Raw genomic sequence first — 26,122 nt, forward strand, 5'->3', positions numbered from 1 at the left:
TATCATTAAAATTTGATTTAAATAAATAATTCAACATTAACACGTGACTATTTATAAGGTAAATCATTTGTATGATCTCATCATTTTTATTTGCACTTAATTATATTTTAAGTTTATAATAAATTTGAAAATTTTTAATTAAATCACTAATAAATTTGTATGATCTATTAACACTTAATAAATTTATATCTTTCAATTTATGTGAAAGAAACCACCTCTTTGACTCCGACCTTCTTCTTCAACTTTTCTTCTGTCTTTTCAAACATACCACACATGCAATTTTTCTTCTTTTTCACTTTTTTATCGTGTTACTTTCTGTAATTAGTGTTGGCTAAAAAAATTATAATTAATTTGTCGCTTGGTTTAATTTTTTATCTTACTTTTAATTACGAATTAAAATAGTAACATTTTGGGTTTAATAATAAAGAATAACGCTGTAGAATATTAATAACATGGGGAGAATATTCATAACTTAAAGTTGTTCAAAGGACAGATCTGACTCAATCCAATATATTACGGGTTCGGGTTTGTCACTTAGCAAGTCAATCCAACTTGACTTATTTATTAGGAAACTGAAAAAACTTAAATCTCACCGACTCACCATAAATTGGTAGGTTAAACGAGTTGGGTTACTCACTCACTTAATTATATTTTTTTTAAAATAAAAAAAATTAATTTAAATCTAAATAAATTTCACTAATGTTAAACTTGAAAGACAAATCAAAATAATAAAAATAATATGTCATATAATAAAAAAACAAACACAAAAGACAAACAAATAAGTTTTTAATATTGATAATTTTTGTATTCGTTTTTCATTTATAATATTAGATTTTTGAATAAATAAATCTATAATATTTTTCTCTCTTATAACATTCTTTTTTTACCTCATCTAGCATATAATAAAAGGAATATTAACTAATAATATTGAAACACAAAATAATAAAATATTAAATTAAATTAGGTGACCCAAATTTTAAGTCAATCGATTGAAAACTAATCCAAATAAAAAAAATTCAATTTTTTTAAACTCAATCTGCCTCGTAATTTTCATTAAAAATATGCATATAGTCATTAAAATTTCAAATGTTATTATTTCATAATTTTTATTCAATTCTTATATTCTTATATTTCAATTATTATTATTATGTGTACGGGGTCAAAGTGATAAATAATAATAATTAAAAAATTGTTTACAAGAACTAATTTTTTTTGTTATAGTACCTAAGGTTATAACGAGTGATCAAGAAAGTCATTTTGGTAGTGAAATTGTATTATTGTATTTTAAATCATATTTATCATGCAAAACAATTATACTTTTAAACAGTCACAATTATCCTATACTACATAAACTCAATGGAGTTGAAAATTACAAAAAAAATTCCATTTGAATTAAAGTTTTTAATCAGTCATATACTCTTATAAAAAAAATTCAACCAAAAACTTTCCGTGTTATACAATACTGCAAATTCAAGTGAAAGATAACAAAACACTTTCTCCTACGATGAAATAGTGTAACTCAAGAGCCAACAAGACAAAAAAAGACCAACAAAAAAGTTGTCCTACATATAAAAAAACAGTGAACTAAGAGAAAACAAGAACAGAAGAACTAATAAAAAAATATAAAAATATTTTTTTTCTAAATTATATAAAATCAATATTAAAAAAACATAATTTATTTATTCTTAAATTATTGAATGAAAAATTCTATCGCCAGTACACTTTTTTTTTTCTAATTTGAATGTTAGCAAGAGAAATATTAAATGCTATCACCAAATTTTCCAAGTAGTACGGCAGAAATCAATGCAACATATCTAATCCAATTATATTATATTTATTGTGTATTCGGTTACGTCCTTAAAATGAATCGGTTTTATTACTACATTCAATTAGAATGAATTAAGTAAAGAATTCATAAATTTTAAATTTGATGACTGGATAACAAATATATAACGAAAATATTATTCATATAACGGATTTATATTTTATTATCTGATTAGTTTTATTTACGTATCATAACATAAGTATTTTTATTACTTTATATTTATTAAAAAATATTGATAGAATTTATTTTAAAGTATTTTTTAATAAATTATTTAACTTATATAACTCAATTATAATTAAGTTGACTTAGATTGGTGAAGTCGGTGAATAAAGAACGTAAAACTGACCCATCAATTTAATTGAGTTTGATAAAAATTAGATTAATTGAATTATCACGACACTTACAACCCTAATAATTTGTAAACTCCGCAGAGGACCTGTTTATGATTTCACCCAAACACAGCCCAACCTCTTAAGAGAGTCTGTCATGCTTCTTCCTCTGAAAGTTCGGTCCTTTGGAACATCCTCAATAGTAAATAGCACAGTGTCTGCAAAAGGGTGTTACTGAACTTCACATTCTATCTTATATTTTGACTTCTTTTTCCCGGGCAATAGGAAAAGATGATCACTTTCGAGCAATTTAGGAACAAAAACACGTTAATAGGTCTTGGGTTGGGACAGTTTCTCTCTCTTCTGATCACTTCAACTGGTTTCACCTCTTCTGAATTGGCCAAAAAAGGTTTGGCTGCATTCTCATTCTCCTACGATTCACCGAAATTCTCTCTCTTCTAGTTTCTTTTTGGTTCTTGATTGGTAGTCCACGGAAGTCTTTGGTTAATGAACATTTTTGGATTGACTTGATTATTGTCAACGTGTGTTTTTATCAGTAGGTTTTGCTTTCTGAATTTCGTTTTAACATGCTATGTTCTTCCTCACCTCACAGGGATTAATGCACCAACTTCACAGTCGTTTTTAAACTACGTGTTTTTGGCTATTGTCTACGGGAGCATTGTTCTGTACAGAAGGGAAGCACTTAAGGTTATAGACCAGGGCTTTGATTTGTTTGCAATACATGATGCTTTTGCCTTAGATAACTACTAATTTTAATTTTTGTTTTTTTTTTTTTTGTGAAATTGAAGGAAGAATATTCGAAACATTCTTTTATATCTGATTTGTGCTTATCACCTTCATCTCATTTTAAGCTGATGCTTTCATTAGATGGCAGCAAACTATTGGTAGTATCTTTTGTATGCCTTCAGCTTATCTGTGCTTTCATACTGTGCTGTCATTTTAAATGATGAACATCACGTGCACAAGGTTTGGTATTGGTGGTGTATTTATTATTACTTTCATGATAAGAGAAAGGGATGCTTTATGAAAATCACTTGAAGGTGGCAGAAAGAAACTACGAATTTGCAGAGCCATTTGGTTGCTCTGGAATTTTGTAAAGAGAATTGTTGATGTAGCACTGTATAGATCCAGAGGTGACTATAATGCAGACCCAGAGGTGACCATAATGGTGCTGAAATATATGGGTATCTGTATAAGTAAAAAAGTTGTTCATAAAGAATTAGAGTAAAAAGAATTTTGGATAAGAATGGTATCTCAAATGTCTATGAATCTTCTATTTTTGTTTTACATTCGTAATGGTGGATCAGTGATATCTCTAGCCAGTATTAAAAAGTTCCATCTATTTGCACGATCCTATCTATCTACAAATTTTGACAATATTCTTGGGAAGCTGTTATGGAGATATAAACTACCACAGTTTTAGGACACGTAATTTTATTATACTGTTTTTACTTCATAACACTGAGATGTAATATTCATTAACTTCTTGGTAAAAAAGAATGAACCTTCAACGAGAGGGTGCGAGACGACTTTCTTTAAAAGATATATTGATATGATCCTTTAACTCTGTTCTCTTTTGAGCATTGAACATCCCAAGTTATTTTCACTAACCCATACGGTATTGGTGCAGGCAAAATGGTATTATTACATACTTCTTGGCTTGGTTGATGTTGAAGCAAATTTTCTCGGTAAGTGTTTCTGATGGCAAAGACATAGTAAGTACTTGGAACATTGTTGAAAATTGAAATTAATATAATTTTATTCAATCTGCTCAAGCCTGTTTGCCTCAAACTTAATTTTCCAAATCTAGATTACTTCAGTATAACTTTAATGTTTTCTTTATAGGACAATTCGTATTTATTCTATTGAAGCAAGTTACCTATTGAGTTGAATCATTTTACTTTGGTGAATTACATGCTAATTCTCATCTGTTGAACAGTTGTGAAGGCGTATCAATACACATCACTAACAAGTGTGATGCTGCTTGACTGCTGGTCCATCCCATGTGTCATGCTTTTTACGTGGATTTTCCTAAAAACAAAATATAGATTATTAAAGATAACTGGTGTACTTGTTTGCCTTGCCGGCCTTGTCCTGGTTGTATTTTCAGATGTCCATGCAGGCGATCGAGCAGGTTGGTGGCTTATAATTTCCGAGATTGACCCCTGTGCATGTGTAAACACCAACACTACACAGGCGAATTTAGAAAGCTAGAGTTGTGTGTTCAATATCTTTGTTTTTCAAATTCGTTTTAGTACATGTTGACCTTGTCATTTGTCATAAGTAAAGTATATCTTTCTTATTATGGTAATTGTCAAATCGTATGTGCACATGCTACAGGTGGAAGCAACCCTCGTATAGGGGATCTTCTTGTTATTGCTGGTGCTACATTGTATGCTGTCAGCAATGTCAGCGAGGTAAACTGATTGCACTTGTACTTTTAAAACATTTTGCAATTTTCAATTTACTATGTGCATATAATCATATTGAAAATCTTATCTCACTGATCCAAATTTCCAAGTCAGCTTGATCTGGGATGTTGACATCAAGAATATGATGCATTTGAGCTAATTGAGATGCTCCCACATGATTCATCCACACTTAATATTTCATTATGAGTAATCTCTTTTGGTATTGTTATTTCTTTCAATTTACAGGAGTTTCTAGTGAAAAATGCTGACAGAGTTGAGTTGATGGCAATGTTGGGTGTCTTCGGTGGCATTGTCAGTGCCATTCAAATGTATCCTTGAAATTAATTTAAGAGTAGACTTAGATCCTTTTGTTGAATAATATTTCTTAACTTCTTCTACCTGTTTATTTCCTCAATCTTGTGCTTTGTTAAATTTGCATTGAGGAATCCATTTTATGACACTTGCTCAAACATTACCAACATCTATAGCATAGTTGTATTTGTTTGGAATTGCTATACTATTCATCCGTTGGATAGCTGAAGTGTTTAATTGCAACTGCTTTACTCTGGTTAAGTAAATCGAACTATGTCATTTTGTACTGGGAATTTTAATTTATAATTAACTATGAAATGTTAAAATAGAGAGTAGTTCTTAAATTAATTACAATGAGCTGATATAAAGATAATTTTGGTATCAAAGTTTTTTTTTTTTTTAAATTTAGAAAACATTTGTATCTATTACACTCATCACATTCTTAGTTTTCTTTTCCTGTTTTGGTCTTAATGATTAACGTACTACAGAAGCATACTTGAGCGCAATGAGCTAAAATCTATTCACTGGTCAGCTGGTGCAGTAAGTTCTCTCTCTGAATTATAACACTCTCTCTTGCAAACTATTATTTGAGTGATTAGCAAAGTTTCACTTCGGCTAAGATGTCTGCAAGGCCGAAAGAATCTGTCTAAGATGTCCGTGGTTGACTTCATTCACATGGTCCTTCTCTTTATGTCTGGAAGAACCACAAAATCCCGAGTTGCTTTTTGTTTGCAATCTTGGAACGAAACAATGAATTTGGTCCTAAGAATGGTAATGTGCCCCTTTCTCTTGAGGTCAGGGGTAAATATTTAGAACCATCCCCACTCACAGGTGGCCTAATGATTATACACTACTTTCTAGTTTTGTTTTACATTTTACTACATCCCCTTAAAAACTATCTGTTTTTTACATCAAATTGTTTATGATTTAGCAACATGGCAATTTATTATTTATGCTATTCATGACCCTTGCTTGGAATGGTGACTGCAGGCGCTTCCTTTTGTTGGATTTTCGGTGGCTATGTTTTTGTTTTACTCTTTAGTGCCTGTCCTACTAAAGGTGTGTTTTCAAACTACAATGATTCTGCAGATTTTGTAGCTTGAAATTGTAGGTTACTAAATGTAAAGAAAGTGATCACACTAAATGGAAGTAATTTTTGGTTTTATTTCTTACTCTATTGAATAATTTTCCATTAATTTTACACTTAAGAAAATTTATTTGATCCAACTATTCAATAATTGTTAGCATTGTAAAAAATTGTTCACCCTTGAAGTTGCTTGAGAATCTTGCGCAGTACTTTTTTCATACCTGCCTGATTCTTGACAACATCTCTCTTGCGTAACTCAGTGTTGAATTGTTATGTGGCGTTAAACCATCTTACAGTTTAGCTTTAGCTTAGCTTTACCAAAATGAGAACTAGCATTTTAAAATATTCTGTTGTCACAGATCAATGGTTCCACTATGTTAAATTTGTCTCTATTGACGTCGGACATGTGGGCGGTCTTAATTCGCATCTTCGCTTACCACGAGAAGGTCTAACATCACCCTTGAATGTTGCAAATCTTTTCCAATCAACTTATGTGTGGCATGCAGACTTTACTAACATTTCAAGTGCCAATTTTGCTTTCCAGGTTGATTGGATGTACTATGTGGCCTTTGGTGCTGTTGTTGTAGGTCTTATTATCTATTCTGGGTATGTAATTTCACACTTTGTACGATAAATTTGCTTTCTTTTAATGCTGAATCACTGCATAGTAGCTCACACAGTCCTGTTGTCAAGTTTTCCTCACGAGTAGATTGAGGTGCCTACAGCATTTTGATTTCTCTAATATACGAAGTTGTTGCTGAACTGATTGCAGTGGTGACACAAATGAGAATGAAGACCCTCTTCATTTTGCTGAAGATGCGAACCAAAGACAACATGATGAAGAAGCTACTACTTCAGGTAAATCATAGTAACAGCACCTGGGCCGGATGCTCAAAAAAACTAAGCACGCCTTAAGAGGTGTTTGAAGGGTAAAACCTTGAGGAAGAGTCTCCTTCAAAGATGGACATTTTACTTGCATTCCTAGATTGCAAAACAAGAAGCGTTCAATTCGATTCAATTTGTGTAGATGGAAATTTGAGTGTTTTGGACGGTTCTTTTAATGTTTATTCTAAAATTCAGTCAGTAATAATAGCATGCCAAATTTAACATTATTCTAAAATCCAGTCAGTAATAATAGCTTGCTAAATGTAGCATTTTAATTACTTTGAAAAAAGAAAAGCTTTTAAGATTTATTTTGGTTTGATTAAGGATCTCTATATTTGTACATTCCATGAATGTTTTGAGCCGCCATCCCATATAGATAGGAATTGACTCATGAAATTAGAATACATTTCGAGAAGTCTATTTCAAAATGAATAGGAAATGACTTAACTAATTAATTGTTTCGGGATTGTCCTCTGACAATTTTGAATGCATTCTTTTTATCTGTTATCGGGAGTAGTTGTTCGAAGGGATCGGTCTTTCTTCGATGTACAATCTCTCAAGCAAGAAATTTTCTATAATATATATACACACATATTGAAAACTAGACAATATTAACTGCGAGTTCATATTCTTACATGGATGTAGAATTGGCGCAAAGGGAAAATAACATATTAAACATCGCACCACTGCATGGTGTTGGGGTTAATAAAAAAAAGTAATAACCCAAGCAGATATTTGATCCGTTCACTGGTACACAATGATGATGCCACAAATGAGGTATTGACGTGCTATTTTATCTTCTAGGCATAATGCTCAATCAATCTCACACACTTTGATATTACTATCTAACTCTATACATCTCACACAATTTGTCTGACATTGGTAATGGTATATCTAGGTATAATGGTCAATGTTATCGGTAGCCACCAAGGCCATAAGGATATTGAGGATAACCACCCCCTGTTCCCATCATGGAGTTATAATTACCAGTCATGTTAGACCCATGAGGCAGTCCAGTAGGTCCAGGTGGTGGCTGTATCTGCCCCATGCCCCCCATGTTCATCCCCATCCCCACAGGTGCCTTCATGCCTCCGTAGCTTCCCATGCCCATACCCATCAATGGGTTTGAGGTAGGTGGTCTAAGAGCACCAGAACCAATCCGGCCCATGCCTGAACCAAATCCCATGGCTTTACCCATGGTTACTGTTGACGTTACCAATGTCGTGGGCTTCTCCATCCTCTTCTCCTTTCTATTAATTGCATCAAAGTCCACTCCAATATTTGCTAAAGGGTTTGTTTTAGCTGCAAATGCAAAAAATGAGAATTTAGTGTTCATCCAGATAAGACCAACAGTTGGAAACAGTCTGAGAACTTATATAAGCACAACACTCACGTCCAGATATATTCAAATTAACCAAACCCCTGCTTAGTGTATCTGCCCAGACTGTGGATTTTGTCTCAAACTTGTCCTTGGAGGATGGTTGAGAAACAGCATTCTGCAAAGCATATACTTGCTGTTGTGCCATTAAGTTTCCGCTGTTAAACTGTGATGCTTGATCAATGGGGGATTGAGAAGACAAAGAGTTTGCACTCTGCCCCATTGAAACTTGAGGAACCGTGTGTTGAGGAATAAGTGCCATAAATCCTTGTACATAGGTCGGGTTAACGTGTCCACCTTGCGTTTGAGGGAACATTCTGGAAGCTCCGTCAGTCATAGAACTAGCCTGGGGAGGGAATCCGCCGTATATATGACTACCTGATTGCAGGGATTGGTCAGTGTTATATGGAAAGGGTTGCCGTGTTTGTTGACTAATGGGATTCTGTGACAGGGTTTGTAGCTGTTGGCCACTAGGAACTGAAACGGCCTCTGCGGTAGGTTGACTGGTTCCAGATAAGAAGCCTTGCTGTGCATGTTGGCCAGACTCTGCAAAAGAAGATTGTGATGCCATTTCCCCTGATGAAGCTGAAAAGGACGATGAGACTTGAGCATCAGGATGAGCTGAGAAGTTCTGCTGTGAAGTTGCCCCAGGTAATGGTGGAAGTGGAAGAATGTCTGCAAGAATGTCAGTTTCCTGTGATGGTGACAAAAACTGGGAGTTCAATGACAAAGACTGAGTGTCACGGGCTTGGGGCAGAGCAGAAAATGAGTCTCCGAAACCAAAGTTAGAGAATGAGTCCGTGTTAGAACCACTTGGCTGGGATGGTGGTGCACGACTCTGATGAGTCTGGGGTTGAGGTGGAGAAGTTTCAGCTGAAGGAATGGCCTTAAAGGGTGAATCACCAAACGGGTCTTCAAATACCTGCAAAATTTAAACCAACAAAAAACCAGCATTAACAGAGATGAAGCCTTGTCAAAGGATATATAAAAGGAAATGTTTTACACGCACTGAGCTGCAGAAGCATATACAAAAACTATTCGAAGCATAAGCACAGTAAAAAGCCCCCCAGAAACACAATTCTTCCTAGTTTTAAGGTTCCCCTCCATTCATCATAATCCACAGACAGAAGTTACATTAATTAGTATGCTACATTTCTTAACATGAAGTTCTACCCAGCTAATTGTTAACAGTCAAGCGTGCAAGAAAATCATTCCAAGCCATACACAAAACTTCATTCTTATCAATAATTCAGCGTATTCTAATACTTTCTTAGAGTGAAGTTATAAACAAACAAGCAAATTCCTACCGGATTGAAATTATTAGAAGCAGATGGCGGTGGTGCAAAGGCGGCCACAGTTGAATCAAGGTTTGCGTTGCCTTGAGAGGGTGTTGTTTCTGATGCAGAAGGCACAAGAGCCAGTGCATTTGAAGATAACGATTCAGATAGGGAGCCGAACAAGTCCATTTCAACATTATTAGCAGGAGCTCGGGCAGCTAACAAGAAACATAAAGATATCATGAGTATAAAAGCATAAGAATAGTTTCTCGCTAAGAAAGAGAATTAAAGTATAATAGTAGCCCTTAAAAATCATCAAAATTGAACTAAAATCCGCAAATGGCAGATGATAATAATTTCATCGAACTCAACTAAGGTCGAGCCATATCTAATTCAAGTGTGGAACTGAAGTGATGAATATCTGAAGTGTTACATCTAACTAACCAGGCAAGGTCATGTTTATAATTTCAATTTTCTCTCATATCCATGAATGAATTACACAATCTTACGGTTAGAAGCTACCGTACGAATTTGCTATCACATTTCGATAATTATAAACATATTGCAATGGACACACTCAAATATGTTTATTAGTTAATGAATTCAATCATATAACATTATATTTCAATACAATAGGTGATTCAGTTTTCAATTTCCGGTTTTTGTGGACCGATTTTCTGTTTTGTTTTTAGATTGGTTTGGTTTTGAACACTCCTAATAAGCGTGTCCCCCAGCCTACGCAATTCAAAACAAAGAAACAAAGAACTTGCCACACCTGATACAGGATGACCACGAGGATCAAATTCATCAGAAGCCTCAACTTCTCTGTTTCCAAATGATGTAGCTGAAATTCCACCATCCCTGCAATCGAAGTGATATAGTAACAAATATCTTCAGAATAAGTAATTTCAGCATTATGAAATTCATACCTTTCATTGTGTACAGGGCTTTTAGAAAGAGCTTCTTCATAACTGGGAGGAGCACCCACATTTTGCTCAGAAAGTTTCCGCTCTAACCTGTTCATTGAATTGCATATGGTCAGCAAAAATAATGCTAAATGGTCATTAAGCATGGATAGAGGCTGGGAATCTGGGGGATGATTTACCTTCCTTCCAATGAATGGGCTTCAGCTTTAGGAATGCTACCTCTGAGACAACATCGTAAAATAAGATGGAGTCAGTACAATGAAGTTTTTTATGTTCTTAATTTTTTTGTTCTTGACCCTAAGACAGACAAAGATAGGTGTTGAATCGATAAAAGCCAAATTCATCAGCTTACTGCAATAAAGTATATACAGATCATAACAACTAATAAGAGTCTATGATACAAAACCAAATGAACCCCAATAACTATAATCATGAACTATAAAAACATTATCTATTTCAGATTTTTTGGAAAAAGAAAGGTGGCTATCTCAGGCACATACCGAGATGAACGCTGACCATCATCATCAACATTATGATCATGATCTCTGTCAGAGCTCTTGCTTCTTGAGCCATATTGGTCATCATCAACACTTCTTCTACGGTACTCGTCATCCCTATTGTCATCTCTTCTATAACGTTCCTCGTAATCTTTACCATAACGCTCCCTCTCACGACTATACCGATCATCATCTCTATAGCCCCATTCTCTTTCTCTGCCATAGCCATGATCACTTCTATCTTCCTCCCTGCTTCCATAACGATCATCTTCGTATCTATCCCCATAAGACCCACTGCTAGAACGTGAACCAGGCCTGTACATTGCACCGGTTGAACTGCTGCGAAACCTGGTGAATCATGTCGGGCAATTACATATCTCCTCCAGATTGAGAAACCCACATAAATATTTGCATATTACACCCAGTGGTTTTGCATTTGTGATCTAGAAACCCAAAATAAATTCAAATACAGGAAAGATGGACATTACAAAATACAGGTAAAAGAAATATATTTTCTTCCTCAACAAGGCAGTATATATAAGTTTTTACAGCAACCGGAAAATGACAGAGTTCAAAATATATATAATAGTCAAACTAATAAGAGAAGAATTACTTGTCCCTGTTAGCAGCAGCCTTCTGTCTAACCTCTATGATTCTTTCTTTATCATTCACAAGAAGAATGAGATTCTGTGATTTCCTTCTGACATTGTTTCCCTGGTCTCTTCCACTGGAATCAATATATTGAAAATTGGACAATGTCTGTTGATATGAAAATTTACAATATTAACAAGTTGCAGTCTAATTTTTAGATAATTTAGAAAATATTAAAAGTTTGAATGAGAAATACTCAATAATGTTTGCAATTGACAGAATGGAAATTACCGATATTTGATAGGCATGCTCCTTAATCTCCTCTATGACGCGCTCTGACCCATTAGCCACCATGTATTCTAATACTGTCAAAGCCTGTCATCGAACATTTAATGTATGAATGTAAGTGCCATTCTTTTCCAAGAGGACATGGTAAAAAAATAAATGCAAAAAATACTAGACAGAGTTCTTGAAAGGCATGAACCGTTAGTTGTTTGTAAATAAGTATCAAGACAAATTTCATAAACAGTGTACTTCAGTTCATGAGTGCATTTAAGTAATGAAGGACAAAAGGAAGAGTGTTATGACAATAAACAAAAGAAAAAAGATATTTCAAGTGTAATCTCATCCAAAACATAAAATAGTACAACAAACCTTATAGACATGCCGCCAATTCTTGCCCGTGTCATTAATCCTCTTCCAGATTATTGCCATGATCATTTGACATTCATAACTGCAAGGGAGCTAAAAAATGAGATATTTGTGATACAATATCAAGCATAAACGGATGAGTTCAAGCTTACTAATTTCTGCTAGCCTGTGCAATATCTGCTAGAAGTGATCCATGAGGACCCCAGGCTTCATTGTTGGTCGCATCAAGAACCTGGAAGAGGGGAGAGACTAGTCTAATTAAAATTTTCACATTAATATTATAATGTGTAAACTCCAAGATAGTCAACAAACAATTTCTTTGTTGAGTTATATGCAATTCAATTTTAAAGTAAATGTTAAGAGGACAGAATTTACCTTCTGTTCTATCCCAGGAACTTTAAGTACTTTCTTATTTACTTCTCTTTTACTGCAAGGATAATGAAGATAGTGAGGAATAAGGAAACAGGGCTGAGTTAAAAAATTATCCTAAACTGTTAGACTTACAGTTCCCTAACAGTTTGACCAATGGCCTTCTTCATTGTAGTCGATTTTCAGAATTGGCGAGCCAAAACCACGCTTAACTGCCAAGTACAAATAATAGCAAATTTCAAACATTTGTCATGAACCAATTCGAGAAAAAAACATTTTCTGAGCAACATGACAGCTACTTGAACGCTGAAACGATTGTTTTCAATCAGTATTCTAACAAAACAATCAGTTAGAGTTGACTTATTCATCAAAGAAGAAACAAGAAGTACAATGTCTGCACAATTTATGATGAAACAATCAGGCAAATGTATGAAGTAAAATTGTATGTCTTTAGTTCTTGGGAGTTGGGACATGGGAGCAACATCAAAACTTTACTAGAGTTGCATGACAAATTCTACTACGGAGAAAGAATCAACATCACTATCTGAAAATAAGTCTTACAAGAACTTTAAGAGATCAATCCAAATTCTCAAACATGCAAATGACCAATGCTACGCACGGTCAAACCTCATGAATTTCACTTCACCCATCTTTTCTAATAGCAGTCAATGTTCAGACAATCCGAAATTGTACTAGAAAACATGGAAAGACATCAAATAAAGCCCATGAATGAAATCACAGAAAAAAATAAAGAGAAGAGGTGACTATATAATCTTCAAGCAAAACTGAATTGGAAAGAACATTGAAAACTTAAAGAGGGGCACCATCATAAGTTAACGTAAATCCCAAGCTAGTAAAGAATTACAAGAAATGATAAAAGATAAAATCTTTATAAATAATGAGCCAAAAGAAGAAGCAAGAAGCAAATTACAGGAGAAACTAAGCAACTAAACGAATATCAAAGAGGTCCCAGAAAAAGCTTGGCATGAAAGACTTAAAATTGAGATAGAAAAAGGATATCAAACAGAGTCAATAGACTAAGAAATGAAAAAATATGAATAAATTGTGGCAAAAGAAGATCTGGGTAGACGGAACCTGATCAAACTAGTCGGCTGAAACCAGAAAATGAAGGCGGATGGGAAGGTTACAGTTTGATTACGAGGAAGAAAGCAATAACCAGGTTACAATTTGCAATACTTCTATGAGTTGTCTGAAAACTAAAATTACGAGGGAAAGAATGAGAAAGGGAAAGAAAAATACAAAGGGTGCCTTTCTTGTTTGGCGTCATTTTTACTTTCTACCGATTCCCAGTTGAAAACAAAAAATTTACAGTACCCACTGCAACTTACGTGAAGGGAGTTGAATAATAATAACCTCATTTCTTAATCCACTTTCATGGTAATAATGTGACACCAGTGTAAATAATTCACGTTCTTATCATATCTATTCCTACTTTTTTAGTTGCTTTGTATAGGTCAATCTCACGATTAAGTCCAAATAACTACATTTCTTCATTGCAAGCAAAATGGGTTCAAAAAGTTGACTCGGTAAAAAGAAAAGGAAAGATCCATACTTTATTCCCATTTGAAGAAAGTCTGGATTTTTTTTTAGATTATTACAGTGGAAAACAAATTGCTATTATTAAATTAAATTAATTATGACATGGATATGGATAATATTGAGTTTTTCATTGAAACATTGTAAGCGATGGTTGATATATAGTCTCTTTCGAGGATTGAAATAAAATATGCGTCATTGTCTATCTACCAATTATTCTTCTTAGAAGCAGTGTCAAAGTTTGTTGGGCGACAACTATAAGTCTATCTCCGAACTTCAAATGTTATAGTGTCCTCATCAACTGATTCCATTAATAACAATTTATTGATTGTTTTCTAATTGGTTAAATCATTATTGATCGATTTTCTTATTTTTATGAGTTTCAATTTAGTTTTTATTTTAAAAAATTTGATGCAAAGGTTATTTATGCTAAGATTTTTTTATGCTGTTTCTTTCAAATGTTTTTTTAAAAAAGAAAATTAAAAATTTGTTACCTTTATCATAGTTTCTTCTAAAATTAACAATTCTGTTTCTTTCTATTAAAACAAAATTTAATTTTTATATAAATAATATAAAATTATTTTATTAAAATTTATATTTTTATTAGTACTTTTAAAAAGATTAATTTTTTAATATTTATATTTTATATTGAATTTTATTTTAAATTATTTTAAGTTTTTAATAGAAAAAAATTCAACATTAATTTCAACATGATAAAGTTGTTTATTAATTTTATTTTATAAAATAAAATAAGTTTAACAACCTTTTCAATTCTTTTAAATAGTTATATATTTTTACAATATGTATAATTCAATAATTTATATCAATTGTTTGAGTTGATTTAAAAATAGGAAAATGATACTTGAACAACCATTTTTGACAACATTTAGACACGCGCACACGTGTCTAAATTTGAGTGGTCCAGTTGGAAAAATTAAATGAAAATGGACCACTCAAATTTAGACACGTGTGCGCGTGTCTAAATGTTGTCAAAAATGGTTGTTCAAGTGTCATTTTCCTTAAAAATAACACTTTTACAAATTTAAATGTAAATTTTAAATTAAGTTAAATATAATTTTTTTTAATTTTATTTAAGTATTTAATAAAAATATCAATTTTAATAAAAATATTATTATAATATTTATATAATAATTAATTTTCTTTTTCAATTTAGAGGAAGATGAAATTGGTTTATTTTAAAAATAAATTGATAGAAAATAAATAAAAAAAAAGAGATTAAGACTAAAGCAATAATACTAGAGCTATCAAAACGAGAAACTTGGCTTGACCTGATCCGATCCACCACGAGCTAGTCACTTAGTGAGTCAACCCAACCCAACTTATTTATTAACAAGCTGAAAAAATTTGATCCGGTCCAACCCATCACAGGTTGATTGGTTAAACGGGTTGGTTCACTGGCTCACTTAATGATATGTTTTTTTAAATAAAAAAATTATAATTTTTTACTTCAAATCTAAATAAATTTCACTCTAAAATGATGTTAAACTCCAAAAATTATTCAAAATAAAAAAAAAATCATACAATCCGAGGGTAATCCAAAAACAAGCACAAAAGGCGACCAAGTTTTTAATATTTATTATTTTTGTATCACTTGTCCATTTATAATATTACAGTCTTCAATAAACTAACTAGTAATATTGAAATACAAAATAATAAATAATTAAATTAAATTATGTGGGTTGGTGAGCCAACCCGTCTCACCATGAGTGCCGAGTTCTAAGTGAGCCGGATTGAAAACTAATCCGCATAAAAAAATTATATTATTTTTAAACTCAATCTGACTCAAACCTTTGGTGGGCAGATTGGCTCACGGGTTATAACCAATTTTGACAGCACTAAACAATATTTCATATTAAAGTGATACGTGACCTTATTAATGTCATGTGACATCTTATTAATTTGATACGTAATTTTTATTTTTAATTTTTTAATTAAAAAATAAAAAGAGTTTAAAAGAATTAAAAAAACCACGAATTAATATATAATACTTCTTTAATGGTATTAGTATGCTATTAATAAAAATACATGATTACATCAAGTTTTTTAAAAAATTATACGTATAAAAATAAAAAACCAATTTAATTTTATTCTACAAAAAGACGATTAAAATTATTTAGCCTTTTTAATTTTATAAATTATTAATTTAGTTATCATCATTCAGTTCCATTAATCTCTTCCACTTCATTCATTTGATAGTTATATATTAATTACATTGTTATTATTATTTGATTTATTACTAAGGATGAGATATCTCATTTAACTACATATATTTCTTTTTTACTTACATCAAATATATTTTTAGTGTCTAAGTTTAGAAATTTCAATATATCACAGTTTAGAACAGAAAAAGAAAATTAAATTTTACATTCAAAAGTTAAAGTATAAATAAAATACAGACATAATATTTTATTCCATTAGAAAAATATTTTTTCAAAACTCGCTTTATTCAAACTTTTGTCTGTGTTTAAAGGATAATCAAGATTATTTTTATATTAGAATGTCGGGGCAGAGGAAGTAATACGATAAGGGATTAATGTCACATTCCATATAGAATATTTTTCTTTTCTTTTGTAACTGTGAGGATAATTTTGTATCAGTGTTTGATGTGTGTAGGGATAAAATTGTGTATTTTTTTTTCAATTAGTTCTTATTATCTTGAATTAATTTTATTATTGATAATCATTGATTTTTGGTCTCTTATACAATGTTTGAATTTCCATGACATAAAAGAAGACGAATTACATAAAAAGGAACATCCAACATATAAATGAGTGGCAATAAATTACATATACAAGCATATAACAAACTCATGCTAAATTAGTGGATTTAATGCAAGAATGATTCCAACATCAGATATCATAAAATCATACTTTATGAACTAATTACCTAAATGACATGAACGTAATATCTGAATAATAACAAAATTGCATCTTCTTTTAACATGTGGAGATTAATACTTTCTTCATACATAAAAATGGAATGCATTCTCAACTTTTATATCATACTAAATTAGGAAACAATTACCTTATTATGAAAGGTTATTCAATACTATAACTAATATGGGCAGACAGAATTTCTCTGAAGGACGAAACTATTATCCACGGGAACAAAATTAATTATTGTTGAAATATTTCTATTAAAGAAATGGAAAATAACAAGTTAAAAAGAAAAAAGTCTCCAAATAATTCTTAAAATGGCAACTAAAAAATGTATTTCTTAAGAAAGTTGTTTATAAAACATGAGCATCATAATGGCTTTTTTTTATTCAGAAAATATTATTGGTTTAAGCACACACATTATTTTATTGAGTAGTTTGAAAAATAAAAAAATATTTTTATACTTTTTAAATTATTGTGTTTAAACAAAATATTCTTTAGATTAGGTGATGATGACCTGTTACTTAAATAGTGGCTAGACCTCTTCTTTATGATGATTGTTGGGTGAGGCATCCTTCTCTGTACTTTTATATAACTTCAAAAATATAGATTGATCAGAAGTGATGCATGACAGCACCTACAACAAATTACCATCAAGGACTTTCAACCCTTTTCTATCTTTATGTCTCCCTTTTTATAGCAACTTGCCACTTTCTCTTAGATTAGTTATACCACTTTTTTGTTTTCTTATAAACAAAGCAATAATCAGTGTTTGTGAGTTCTCTTTTTCAATTTTTATTTGTGTTAATTAGGTAAACATTTTAGCTTATAATACAACTCAGGATGATGACACTATTGAAAATTATTAGTATCAGTATATCTATCAATAACTAATTCAAATCATGCCCTAATCATAACTGGATATATGATCGTTTAAATTCAAACTATTAATTCATATTTAAGTAGTTACAACTTTGCATTTTATTATCATCTTAATTAAAAAGTCAAGTCACACAATATCAAATTTTGATATGATAAAACGAATCAGTCATGAGGATTTTATCAGATTTTTTCATGGTTATTTAATCAGACAATGGGAAAGGTGTGGGTGGGTCCACTTCTGTTAATTACAGAATGGGGCCTGCTTGAATATCACTAGAAGAAGATTTGTTTAAATTTTAGCCAAATCAATAATTAACAATTGCTACTTAACTCCAAAAGAAAGTGAGTCAAGATTCCAAAGAAGGAAACATCATTTGCTGTTGCGTCCAAATAATGTGTAGGGATTGTTTGTTTAGCTTATCAGTTTATGACCAAAACATTAAAGCTGAAAACTTCAAACACGATACACGGAGAAAATTAAGTAATATAGAGAGAGAAACGTGATATTGGTAAAAAATCTGGAGTTTGGTAGGCTTGAGAATGACTCTTTCAAGGCCAATAATCGAAAAGTGTGATTCCCTTATGGCAGAAGACAGAAGCTTCTAAAAAAGACTGATTCTTTGTTGTTTTTGATTACTTAAAGTTGTGATGTAAATGGTTATAACGAAAGCCGAAGTGGGTTGAGAGCAGAATTTGAATTGCTGCTGCTTTATTACTATTACTTATTGCAAACACAAGAACGGGCACAATACAAAAATTCCACGATAAATAGAAAAGCAATCATAAACGGCCATAGTAATCTATGAACAAATAAATTAAAGAGATGACTAAGAGTGGACTGTACTTTTAACTTGGCATTTACACTTTAAATCTCTCTTCCTTGTTTTGATTTGTCCGTCACTTGAACACAATAAGATCAGGACGTGCAAGATGGCCATCAAACAAATAGAATCAAGCGGGTCTGAATCACAGATATTGTAGCTCGGAGATGACACCTTCAGACTTTTATTCAGAGAACTTGGACAGGAAGATAGATATTTCACTTCACTCCTAAAGGAGCTTCCATTTATTCCTCGAAGAAAACTACAACCTGAAAATGAATAATTCCATAGAAATTTCCATTACTAAAATTCATACATGAATATACAACTCTGATTTTACTTGCGAATGTGTATAAGGTCGGTGAACTTACATGATTTATCGTGAACGGTGCTTCCACAGTCTGAGCTTACTTGTAGATAGGTGGAGGTGGGGAAGCATAGACGTAAGCCGGAGGCGGAGGTGATTTGTAAATGTACTTTGGAGCGGGAGCTGGGGAGGGAGGAGGTGGTGATTTGTAATGGTACGGTGGAGGTGGAGATGGAGAAGGTGGTGGAGGGCTCACGTAGTGGTAAGGAGGTGAAGGATACGCCTTTGGTGGTGGAGGGGATTGGTAGTAGTAGGGAGGATGAGGAGCGGGAGATGGTGGAGGAGGACTTTGATAGTAATAAGGAGGTGGTGGAGATGGGGATGGGGGTGGAGGGGATTTGTAGTAATATGGAGGTGGTGGTGATGGGGATGGTGGTGGTGGTGAGTGGTAGTAGTAGGGAGGGTGTGTGCTCTCTTTAGGTGGAGGTGGGGAATGATAGTAGTAAGGTGGTGGAGGGGACGGTGAAGGTGGTGGTGGAGATTTATAGTAGTATGGAGGAGGAGGGGATGGTGAAGGTGGGGGTGGAGATTTATAGTAGTATGGAGGGGGAGGAGAGGGTGATGGTGGAGGTGGGGAGTGGTAGTAGTACGGGGGTTTAGGTTTTGGTGATGGTGGAGGGGGAGATTGGTAGTAGTATGGAGGCTTATAAACCGGTGAGGGTGGAGGTGGGGAGTGGTAGTAGTATGGAGGGGGAGGTGAGGGGGATGGTGGAGGGGGAGAGTGGTAGTAGTATGGAGGGGGAGGTGAAGGGGATGGTGGAGGTGGAGAGTGGTAGTAGTATGGAGGTTTAGGCTTTGGTGATGGTGGGGGTGGAGATTGGTAGTAGTACGGAGGCTTTGGCACAGGTGATGGAGGAGGTGGAGATTTATAGTAGTATGGAGGGGGAGGAGAGGGTGATGGAGGAGGTGGAGAGAGGTAGTAGTATGGAGGTTTAGGTTTTGGTGATGGAGGAGGTGGAGATTGGTAGTAGTAAGGAGGCTGAGGCTTTGGTGATGGTGGAGGAGGAGACTGATAGTAGTATGGAGGTTGAGGTTTTGGTGATGGAGGAGGTGGAGACTGATAATAGTATGGTGGTTTAGGTTTTGGTGAAGGTGGAGGTGGAGACTTATAATAATAGGGAGGCGACTTCACGGGTGGTGGTGGTGACTTGTAAACATAAGTTGGTGATGGTGGTGGTGGTGACTTGTATACGTAAACTGGAGAGGGAGGAGGAGGTGAGTTGTAATAGTATGGAGTTGGTGAAGGCTTATAAGGCTTCTTGTCACAGTCCTTGAAGTGCTTCTTTGAAGCATAAGCAAATGGCTTAGCCTTGAGCACAACTTCATATTTATCTTTGGATTTCACCTTCAATGGAGTTCCCTCGTTCAGCTTGGTAGGTATGTTGAAGGGAGAGTCCTTAGGAGGAGCATGAAGGTGGGCCTTGCAGACTACTGATCCGTATTTCACATAGTCAAAGTCCTTAACTGTGATGCTGTATTTTCCATTGCTCTTGGTTTCACCATAAGCCTTAATGATGTTTCTTCCTGCTTTGCATTTAACCTCCACAATAGCACCTACGTTTACCCAAAATGGTTCATTACAATTCATAAATTCTAACATGCAGGGACTTATAATTATAGTGAAAGCAACATATATATATATATATATTGGTCTCTTACTAAAGTTATACCATTCTTTGTCAGATAGCATATTATATCAGTGAGGATCATTTAAAGATTGATATGTTAAATTGTCTATAGTTGATTATTTCTTAATCTATGCTGTAGCCGATTCTAATAAATCATATTCCTGTTTTTCTTTTAATCACAAATAATTTAAGAATTTTATTTAATAACTTTGTTTTATTTTCAATTTAAAATATTTAATATTTTAATTGAGATAAAGATATTTGTACAAATCAATGTATAAAATATTTGAGGATTTAATTTAGATAAATATATTATTAAAATTATAATAATCAATATTCTATATATTCAACTTTTAAAAGGACAAATCAGAAGGAAAAATAATCTTCCTACGTATAAAAAGGGTTGAAAATATATAAGATGGTTTCTAGCAATAATTTAACGCGGTAGACCCTATAATTTGAAATGCCTACTAACTACATTATAAAACGATCGCTTAGGTTGAATCTGTTGAACATTTTTTTTCTCAGACCTCATAAATATCTACTGATAAACGTTAATTAACATAAAGGGTTAACCATAAGAAAGAAACAAGACAACTAAGAAAAGATGGTAGTGAAAGTGAGTAAATTCTAGAAAACAAAGACATGTATGGAAACATACGAGTCTCTTAACCCAAAAGAGAAGCAGGAAAATAACAGTGTAACGGTAAAACACGGTGGAAGGCATTGTAAATGTGGAAAATAAGATGAATGCAGTGTGTACCTTTGAGGTGTTTCTTGTTGTGAGACTTTTCGGGATACGCCCAGTCGTAGCACTTGTAGCTGTAGACTTTACCTACTACCTTGACGATCAAAGGGTGGTGGTAGGGATGGTAAGGGTGTGGGGGATAGTAAGGAGTTGGTGAAGGAGGAGGAGGAGACTTGTAGTAGTAGGGAGTTGGAGATGGTGGTGGTGGAGACTTGTAGTAATAAGGAGTTGGGGATGGATAGTAAGGAGTTGGTGATGGTGGTGGTGGAGATTTGTAGTAGTAGGGAGTTGGGGATGGTGGTGGTGGAGACTTGTAGTAGTAGGGAGTTGGGGAAGGATAGTAAGGCGTTGGAGATGGTGGTGGTGGAGACTTATAATAGTAAGGAGTTGGGGAAGGTGGTGGTGGAGATTTGTAGTAGTAGGGAGTTGGAGATGGTGGGGGTGGAGACTTGTAGTAGTAAGGAGTGGGGGATGGATAGTAAGGAGTGGGGGACGGTGGTGGCGGAGACTTGTAATAGTAAGGAGTGGGAGATGGTGGTGGTGGAGATTTATAGTAGTAAGGTTTTGGAGATGGATAGTAAGGAGTTGGGGAAGGTGGTGGTGGAGATTTATAGTAGTAAGGTTTTGGGGATGGATAGTAAGGAGTTGGGGAAGGTGGTGGTGGAGATTTATAGTAGTAAGGTTTGGGGGATGGATAGTAAGGAGTTGGGGAAGGTGGTGGTGGAGATTTATAGTAGTAAGGTTTTGGGGATGGATAGTAAGGAGTTGGGGAAGGTGGTGGTGGAGACTTGTAGTAATAGGGAGTTGGGGATGGTGGAGGAGGAGACTTGTAGTAGTAAGGAGTCGGAGATGGTGGAGGTGGAGACTTGTAGTAGTAAGGAGTGGGGGATGGATAGTAAGGAGTTGGGGACGGTGGTGGTGGAGACTTGTAATAGTAGGGAGTGGGAGATGGTGGTGGAGGAGACTTGTAGTAGTAGGGAGTTGGAGATGGTGGTGGTGGAGACTTATAGTAGTAAGGTTTTGGGGATGGATAGTAAGGAGTCGGGGAAGGTGGTGGTGGAGACTTGTAGTAATAGGGAGTTGGGGATGGTGGTGGAGGAGACTTATAGTAGTAGGGAGTTGGAGAAGGTGGTGGTGGAGACTTGTAGTAGTATGGAGTGGGAGATGGATAGTAAGGAGTTGGGGATGGTGGTGGTGGAGACTTGTAGTAGTAAGGAGTTGGAGATGGAGGAGGAGGAGATTTGTAGTAGTAAGGTGGTGGTGGTGGAGGAGACTTGTAGTAGTATGGAGTTGGAGAAGGTGGTGGTGGAGACTTATAGTAGTATGGTTTTGGTGACGGAGGAGGGGGAGATTTATAATAATAAGGAGTTGGAGCCGGAGACTTTACAGGTGGAGGTGGAGACTTGTAATAGTAGGGTGGTGGTGGAGACGGTGAAGGAGGTGGTGGAGACTTGTAATAGTAGGGTGGTGGAGGAGATGGTGAAGGAGGTGGTGGAGACTTGTAGTAGTACGGGGGAGGAGGTGATGGTGATGGGGGTGGTGGAGACTTGTAGTAGTATGGTTTTGGTGATGGTGATGGGGGTGGTGGAGACTTGTAGTAGTATGGTTTTGGTGGTGGAGGAGGGGGAGATTTATAATAATAAGGAGTCGGAGCCGGAGACTTCACAGGTGGAGGTGGAGACTTGTAATAGTAGGGTGGAGGAGGAGACGGTGAAGGAGGTGGTGGGGACTTGTAGTAGTATGGGGGAGGAGGTGAGGGTGATGGGGGTGGAGGAGACTTGTAGTAGTAAGGAGGAGGAGGAGATGGGGAAGGAGGTGGTGGGGACTTGTAGTAGTAGGGAGGAGGAGGTGAAGGAGAGGGTGGTGGAGGAGACTTGTAGTAATAGGGAGGAGGAGGTGAGGGAGAGGGTGGTGGAGGAGACTTGTAGTAGTAAGGAGGTGGAGGAGAGGGGGAAGGAGGTGGTGGAGACTTGTAATAATATGGTGGAGCCTTGTGCTCATACGGTGGTGGAGGAGGAGACTTGTAAACGTAAGGAGGTGGTGGTGAAGGAGAAGGTGGTGGAGGAGAATAGTAAGGGTAACCATCAGCATTGACGGAAACCACAGTGATAGAAAGGAGAGCAATGGCAAATGCGAGGGCCATTTGTGGCCAGAGAAGACCCCTTATGGGGTCTCTGCCCCTTGCAGTCATGCGTAGAAGGAAAAAGCTGAGTTCCTCTGCCCAATGCTTCTTCTCAGATCCTCACTGAATTTGGCGGAGGAAGTGGGAAGGATAGAAGCTGTTTTTTGATGTTAGTGATGACTGACAAAAGCTGCACCAAATACTAACTACTTATAGTGAAAGTGAGTCGTTAAAGGGGAGCTGTCATGAGGGACCAATTCAAACTATTAAATGCCTTTCGTTTTGATTTAAATGCTTTAAATTAGGCTTCCCCAGCTGGCCTTGTGACTTTCTTTTAGCACACTTTCGTAAACTCTTGCTTATTTTGTTTTCCTCCAAATGACCATAACCTTATAATCCTCTATTCCATTCTCCAACTACCGATTAAAATAATCTTGTACGTTCCACAATAGTATCCAACACTTGTTACCCCAAATAATGTCCTATTCTTTTACATTTCCCTCCCCGCCCAGTTGCCTATCTTGACGATAAAGTAACTCCAAAATGCTTTATTCATTTTATCTCTTTCTCTTTACTCATTTTTCTTCCTACTGTTTTCCGGGGAAGGGATCCATAAGTGTCCATCGTTGCAAGATTTCCATCCAATCGTCTTTCGTTCGAGGGTCAAGATATTTTGACTTTTCAATACTATTTTTTTTCTGTACATTTCGAACTCCAGCTTTTGGCACTTTCTGCTCAAGAATAATCCAAATTTGGCTTAATTTGCTACACCTCCACGTGTTCGTGGGGGCTGCTATACAAATCAAATTAACTCCATTGCATTACAACTATCATACATTCCTTTAATTTCTCATATACCGTATATCCGCAATTATACAATTACAGAAATCAAATTGTCTGAATAAGTTGATTCCAGTGGGGTGGACAGTAAGTGGGAAGAAGGAGACAGAATGAGAAGTTGCAATGAGAAGAGTACAACTTCATCACCACTTGCTTCACATCACCTCTTAATGCTTTTTTTCTTTTTCTTTTCTTTCTCTTTCCTTGAGAATTTCCTCGGCCATGTGATTTCTCAATGATGAGATTAACATGTGATGTTGTCAACACCAGCATGAAGTGCACGTTGCTGCTTTTGCAGCTAATTCGTGGTACCAAAAACTCTAGAGGGAAACAAAAACAAAAGCAAAAACAAAAAAAAAAGCTAGAAAACAGTAACCAGGGGAAAATGGTGATTTCCCCATTAATTCTTTTCGTGTATTCTACATTCAACTTTAGCTACCTTGCTTTACATCTCCAGAAAACGACAGTTTTGAAGAAACTCACAGGAGCGTCAAGTCTTTCTAGATGGTTCTGTTTTGCACTTGTTGATTTATAAATTCTTTTGAAGCGTCTCTAACATAAATGTTCCTCGGGTGAATTTGAGAGAGTAGTTCAAAGATAAATCTTTGCCCGATGCATTGGGTCTGGCAATTGACCGATGTCATGTAACAAAATTTATGACATGAATAATCAATAATAACTGTAACATGAATGAATGAATGAAACGTGCACACTATTGTTCCCTCATTTGACCCTGTTGGAATAATATAATATACTCGAACAACTAAGCATTTGCCAATTAAAAATTTCCCTACTGTCCAAAAGTAGGAGAAATGATGTACGTTACCCTATGATGCTCCGGACATATCTAGTTTTGTATGGTTTGAAGAGTCAAGATTCCTTGCTAATCTCTTTTTCTCTGCAAATGCAAATTAACAAGTGATTTTTACAGAAGCGTAGTTCTTGAGTTTTGAAGTGAAATGTGGTAACTTTTCTCATCTTGGCATTGTAATTATAAGCCTCATCGGTCAAGATTAAAACACGGTGTGTGCATGAACTGTGTCCCCATGTGAAGCTACTTGTACCTATTTTTCTAATGTGTAATAGCCAGCCATCTCATCTCTCTCTTATTGTTTATGATAGTCAATGCCGTGTACTATAACGTCTCTGAATTGGGTTGTAAACAGACGTAAAATTCGTGAAGGGTTGTTGAGTTTAAGGGAAACTAAAAAGGGAGATGGAGATTGGATGCATGCATGATGAGACGGAGATGTGGTAGTGATAGTGGGGTGGAAAAGTTGTAATGCACAGATAGCAGGATTTGACAGTGGCGGACAGTTTGAAAGGAAATTATAAGATAGAGGAAACGTGAGTCCCTTTCGATGCTTATAATGTAGGAATGATAGAAGTAAATCACAGTGAAAAAATAAATCTAACAAAGACTTTTCTTTTAAGAGCATATCATTATTATATTGAACATGTTCGGAGGACCACACCATCACCCACTTTTGGTCCTCAAATTCTCTCGTTTAGGTGTGGTGCAGGTTGTTGCAGTATGCAGAATCAAGTTATCTCCATCCAGCCGTTAATCTCACCATCCCATCTGTCTGTCTTTGCAAGTTTTTCCCTTTTTCTTTTCCGTTTCTCCTGGGAATGAGATCAGTTATGTAGTTCTCTTGATAAAAATTCAGACACCAAAACTGTTTATGCAATACCAGATTC

The 26,122-nt window shown here is 35.0% G+C and overlaps 3 protein-coding genes across 3 annotated transcripts; 1 reads left to right on the forward strand and 2 right to left on the reverse strand.

Annotated features, from left to right (window-relative positions):
* The first annotated feature begins 2,242 nt into the window (after positions 1 to 2,242).
* LOC124847147 (uncharacterized) lies at positions 2,243 to 7,176 on the forward strand. The gene is made up of 11 exons (XM_047324562.2): positions 2,243 to 2,563; positions 2,768 to 2,862; positions 3,806 to 3,863; positions 4,115 to 4,309; positions 4,516 to 4,592; positions 4,833 to 4,915; positions 5,387 to 5,438; positions 5,889 to 5,957; positions 6,345 to 6,431; positions 6,530 to 6,591; positions 6,758 to 7,176. The coding sequence occupies exons 1-11, from the start codon at positions 2,446 to 2,448 to the stop codon at positions 6,852 to 6,854; spliced, it is 993 nt and encodes a 330-aa protein (XP_047180518.1). The 5' UTR covers positions 2,243 to 2,445; the 3' UTR covers positions 6,855 to 7,176.
* Positions 7,177 to 7,429: 253 nt separating this feature from the next.
* LOC124847136 (ENTH/VHS family protein) lies at positions 7,430 to 13,812 on the reverse strand. The gene is made up of 14 exons (XM_047324551.2): positions 13,655 to 13,812; positions 12,695 to 12,771; positions 12,566 to 12,617; positions 12,343 to 12,422; positions 12,194 to 12,272; positions 11,831 to 11,914; positions 11,562 to 11,707; positions 10,952 to 11,296; positions 10,631 to 10,672; positions 10,455 to 10,541; positions 10,301 to 10,386; positions 9,556 to 9,743; positions 8,264 to 9,170; positions 7,430 to 8,172 (listed from the first exon to the last, which is right to left on the reverse strand). Exons 2-14 carry the CDS (start codon positions 12,727 to 12,729, stop codon positions 7,784 to 7,786), a joined length of 2,520 nt encoding a protein of 839 aa, XP_047180507.1. The 5' UTR covers positions 12,730 to 12,771; positions 13,655 to 13,812; the 3' UTR covers positions 7,430 to 7,783.
* Positions 13,813 to 18,575: 4,763 nt separating this feature from the next.
* Positions 18,576 to 23,774, reverse strand: LOC124847143 (uncharacterized). Its single transcript, XM_088097809.1, has 3 exons — positions 21,475 to 23,774; positions 19,088 to 20,637; positions 18,576 to 18,985 (listed from the first exon to the last, which is right to left on the reverse strand). The coding sequence occupies exons 1-2, from the start codon at positions 23,648 to 23,650 to the stop codon at positions 19,124 to 19,126; spliced, it is 3,690 nt and encodes a 1,229-aa protein (XP_087953935.1). The 5' UTR covers positions 23,651 to 23,774; the 3' UTR covers positions 18,576 to 18,985; positions 19,088 to 19,123.
* Positions 23,775 to 26,122: the final 2,348 nt, after the last annotated feature.

The sequence above is a fragment of the Vigna umbellata genome, chromosome 8, assembly GCF_029865625.1.
Source record: "Vigna umbellata cultivar VRB3 chromosome 8, Vumbellata_1.0, whole genome shotgun sequence".
Taxonomy (NCBI): Eukaryota; Viridiplantae; Streptophyta; class Magnoliopsida; order Fabales; family Fabaceae; genus Vigna; species Vigna umbellata.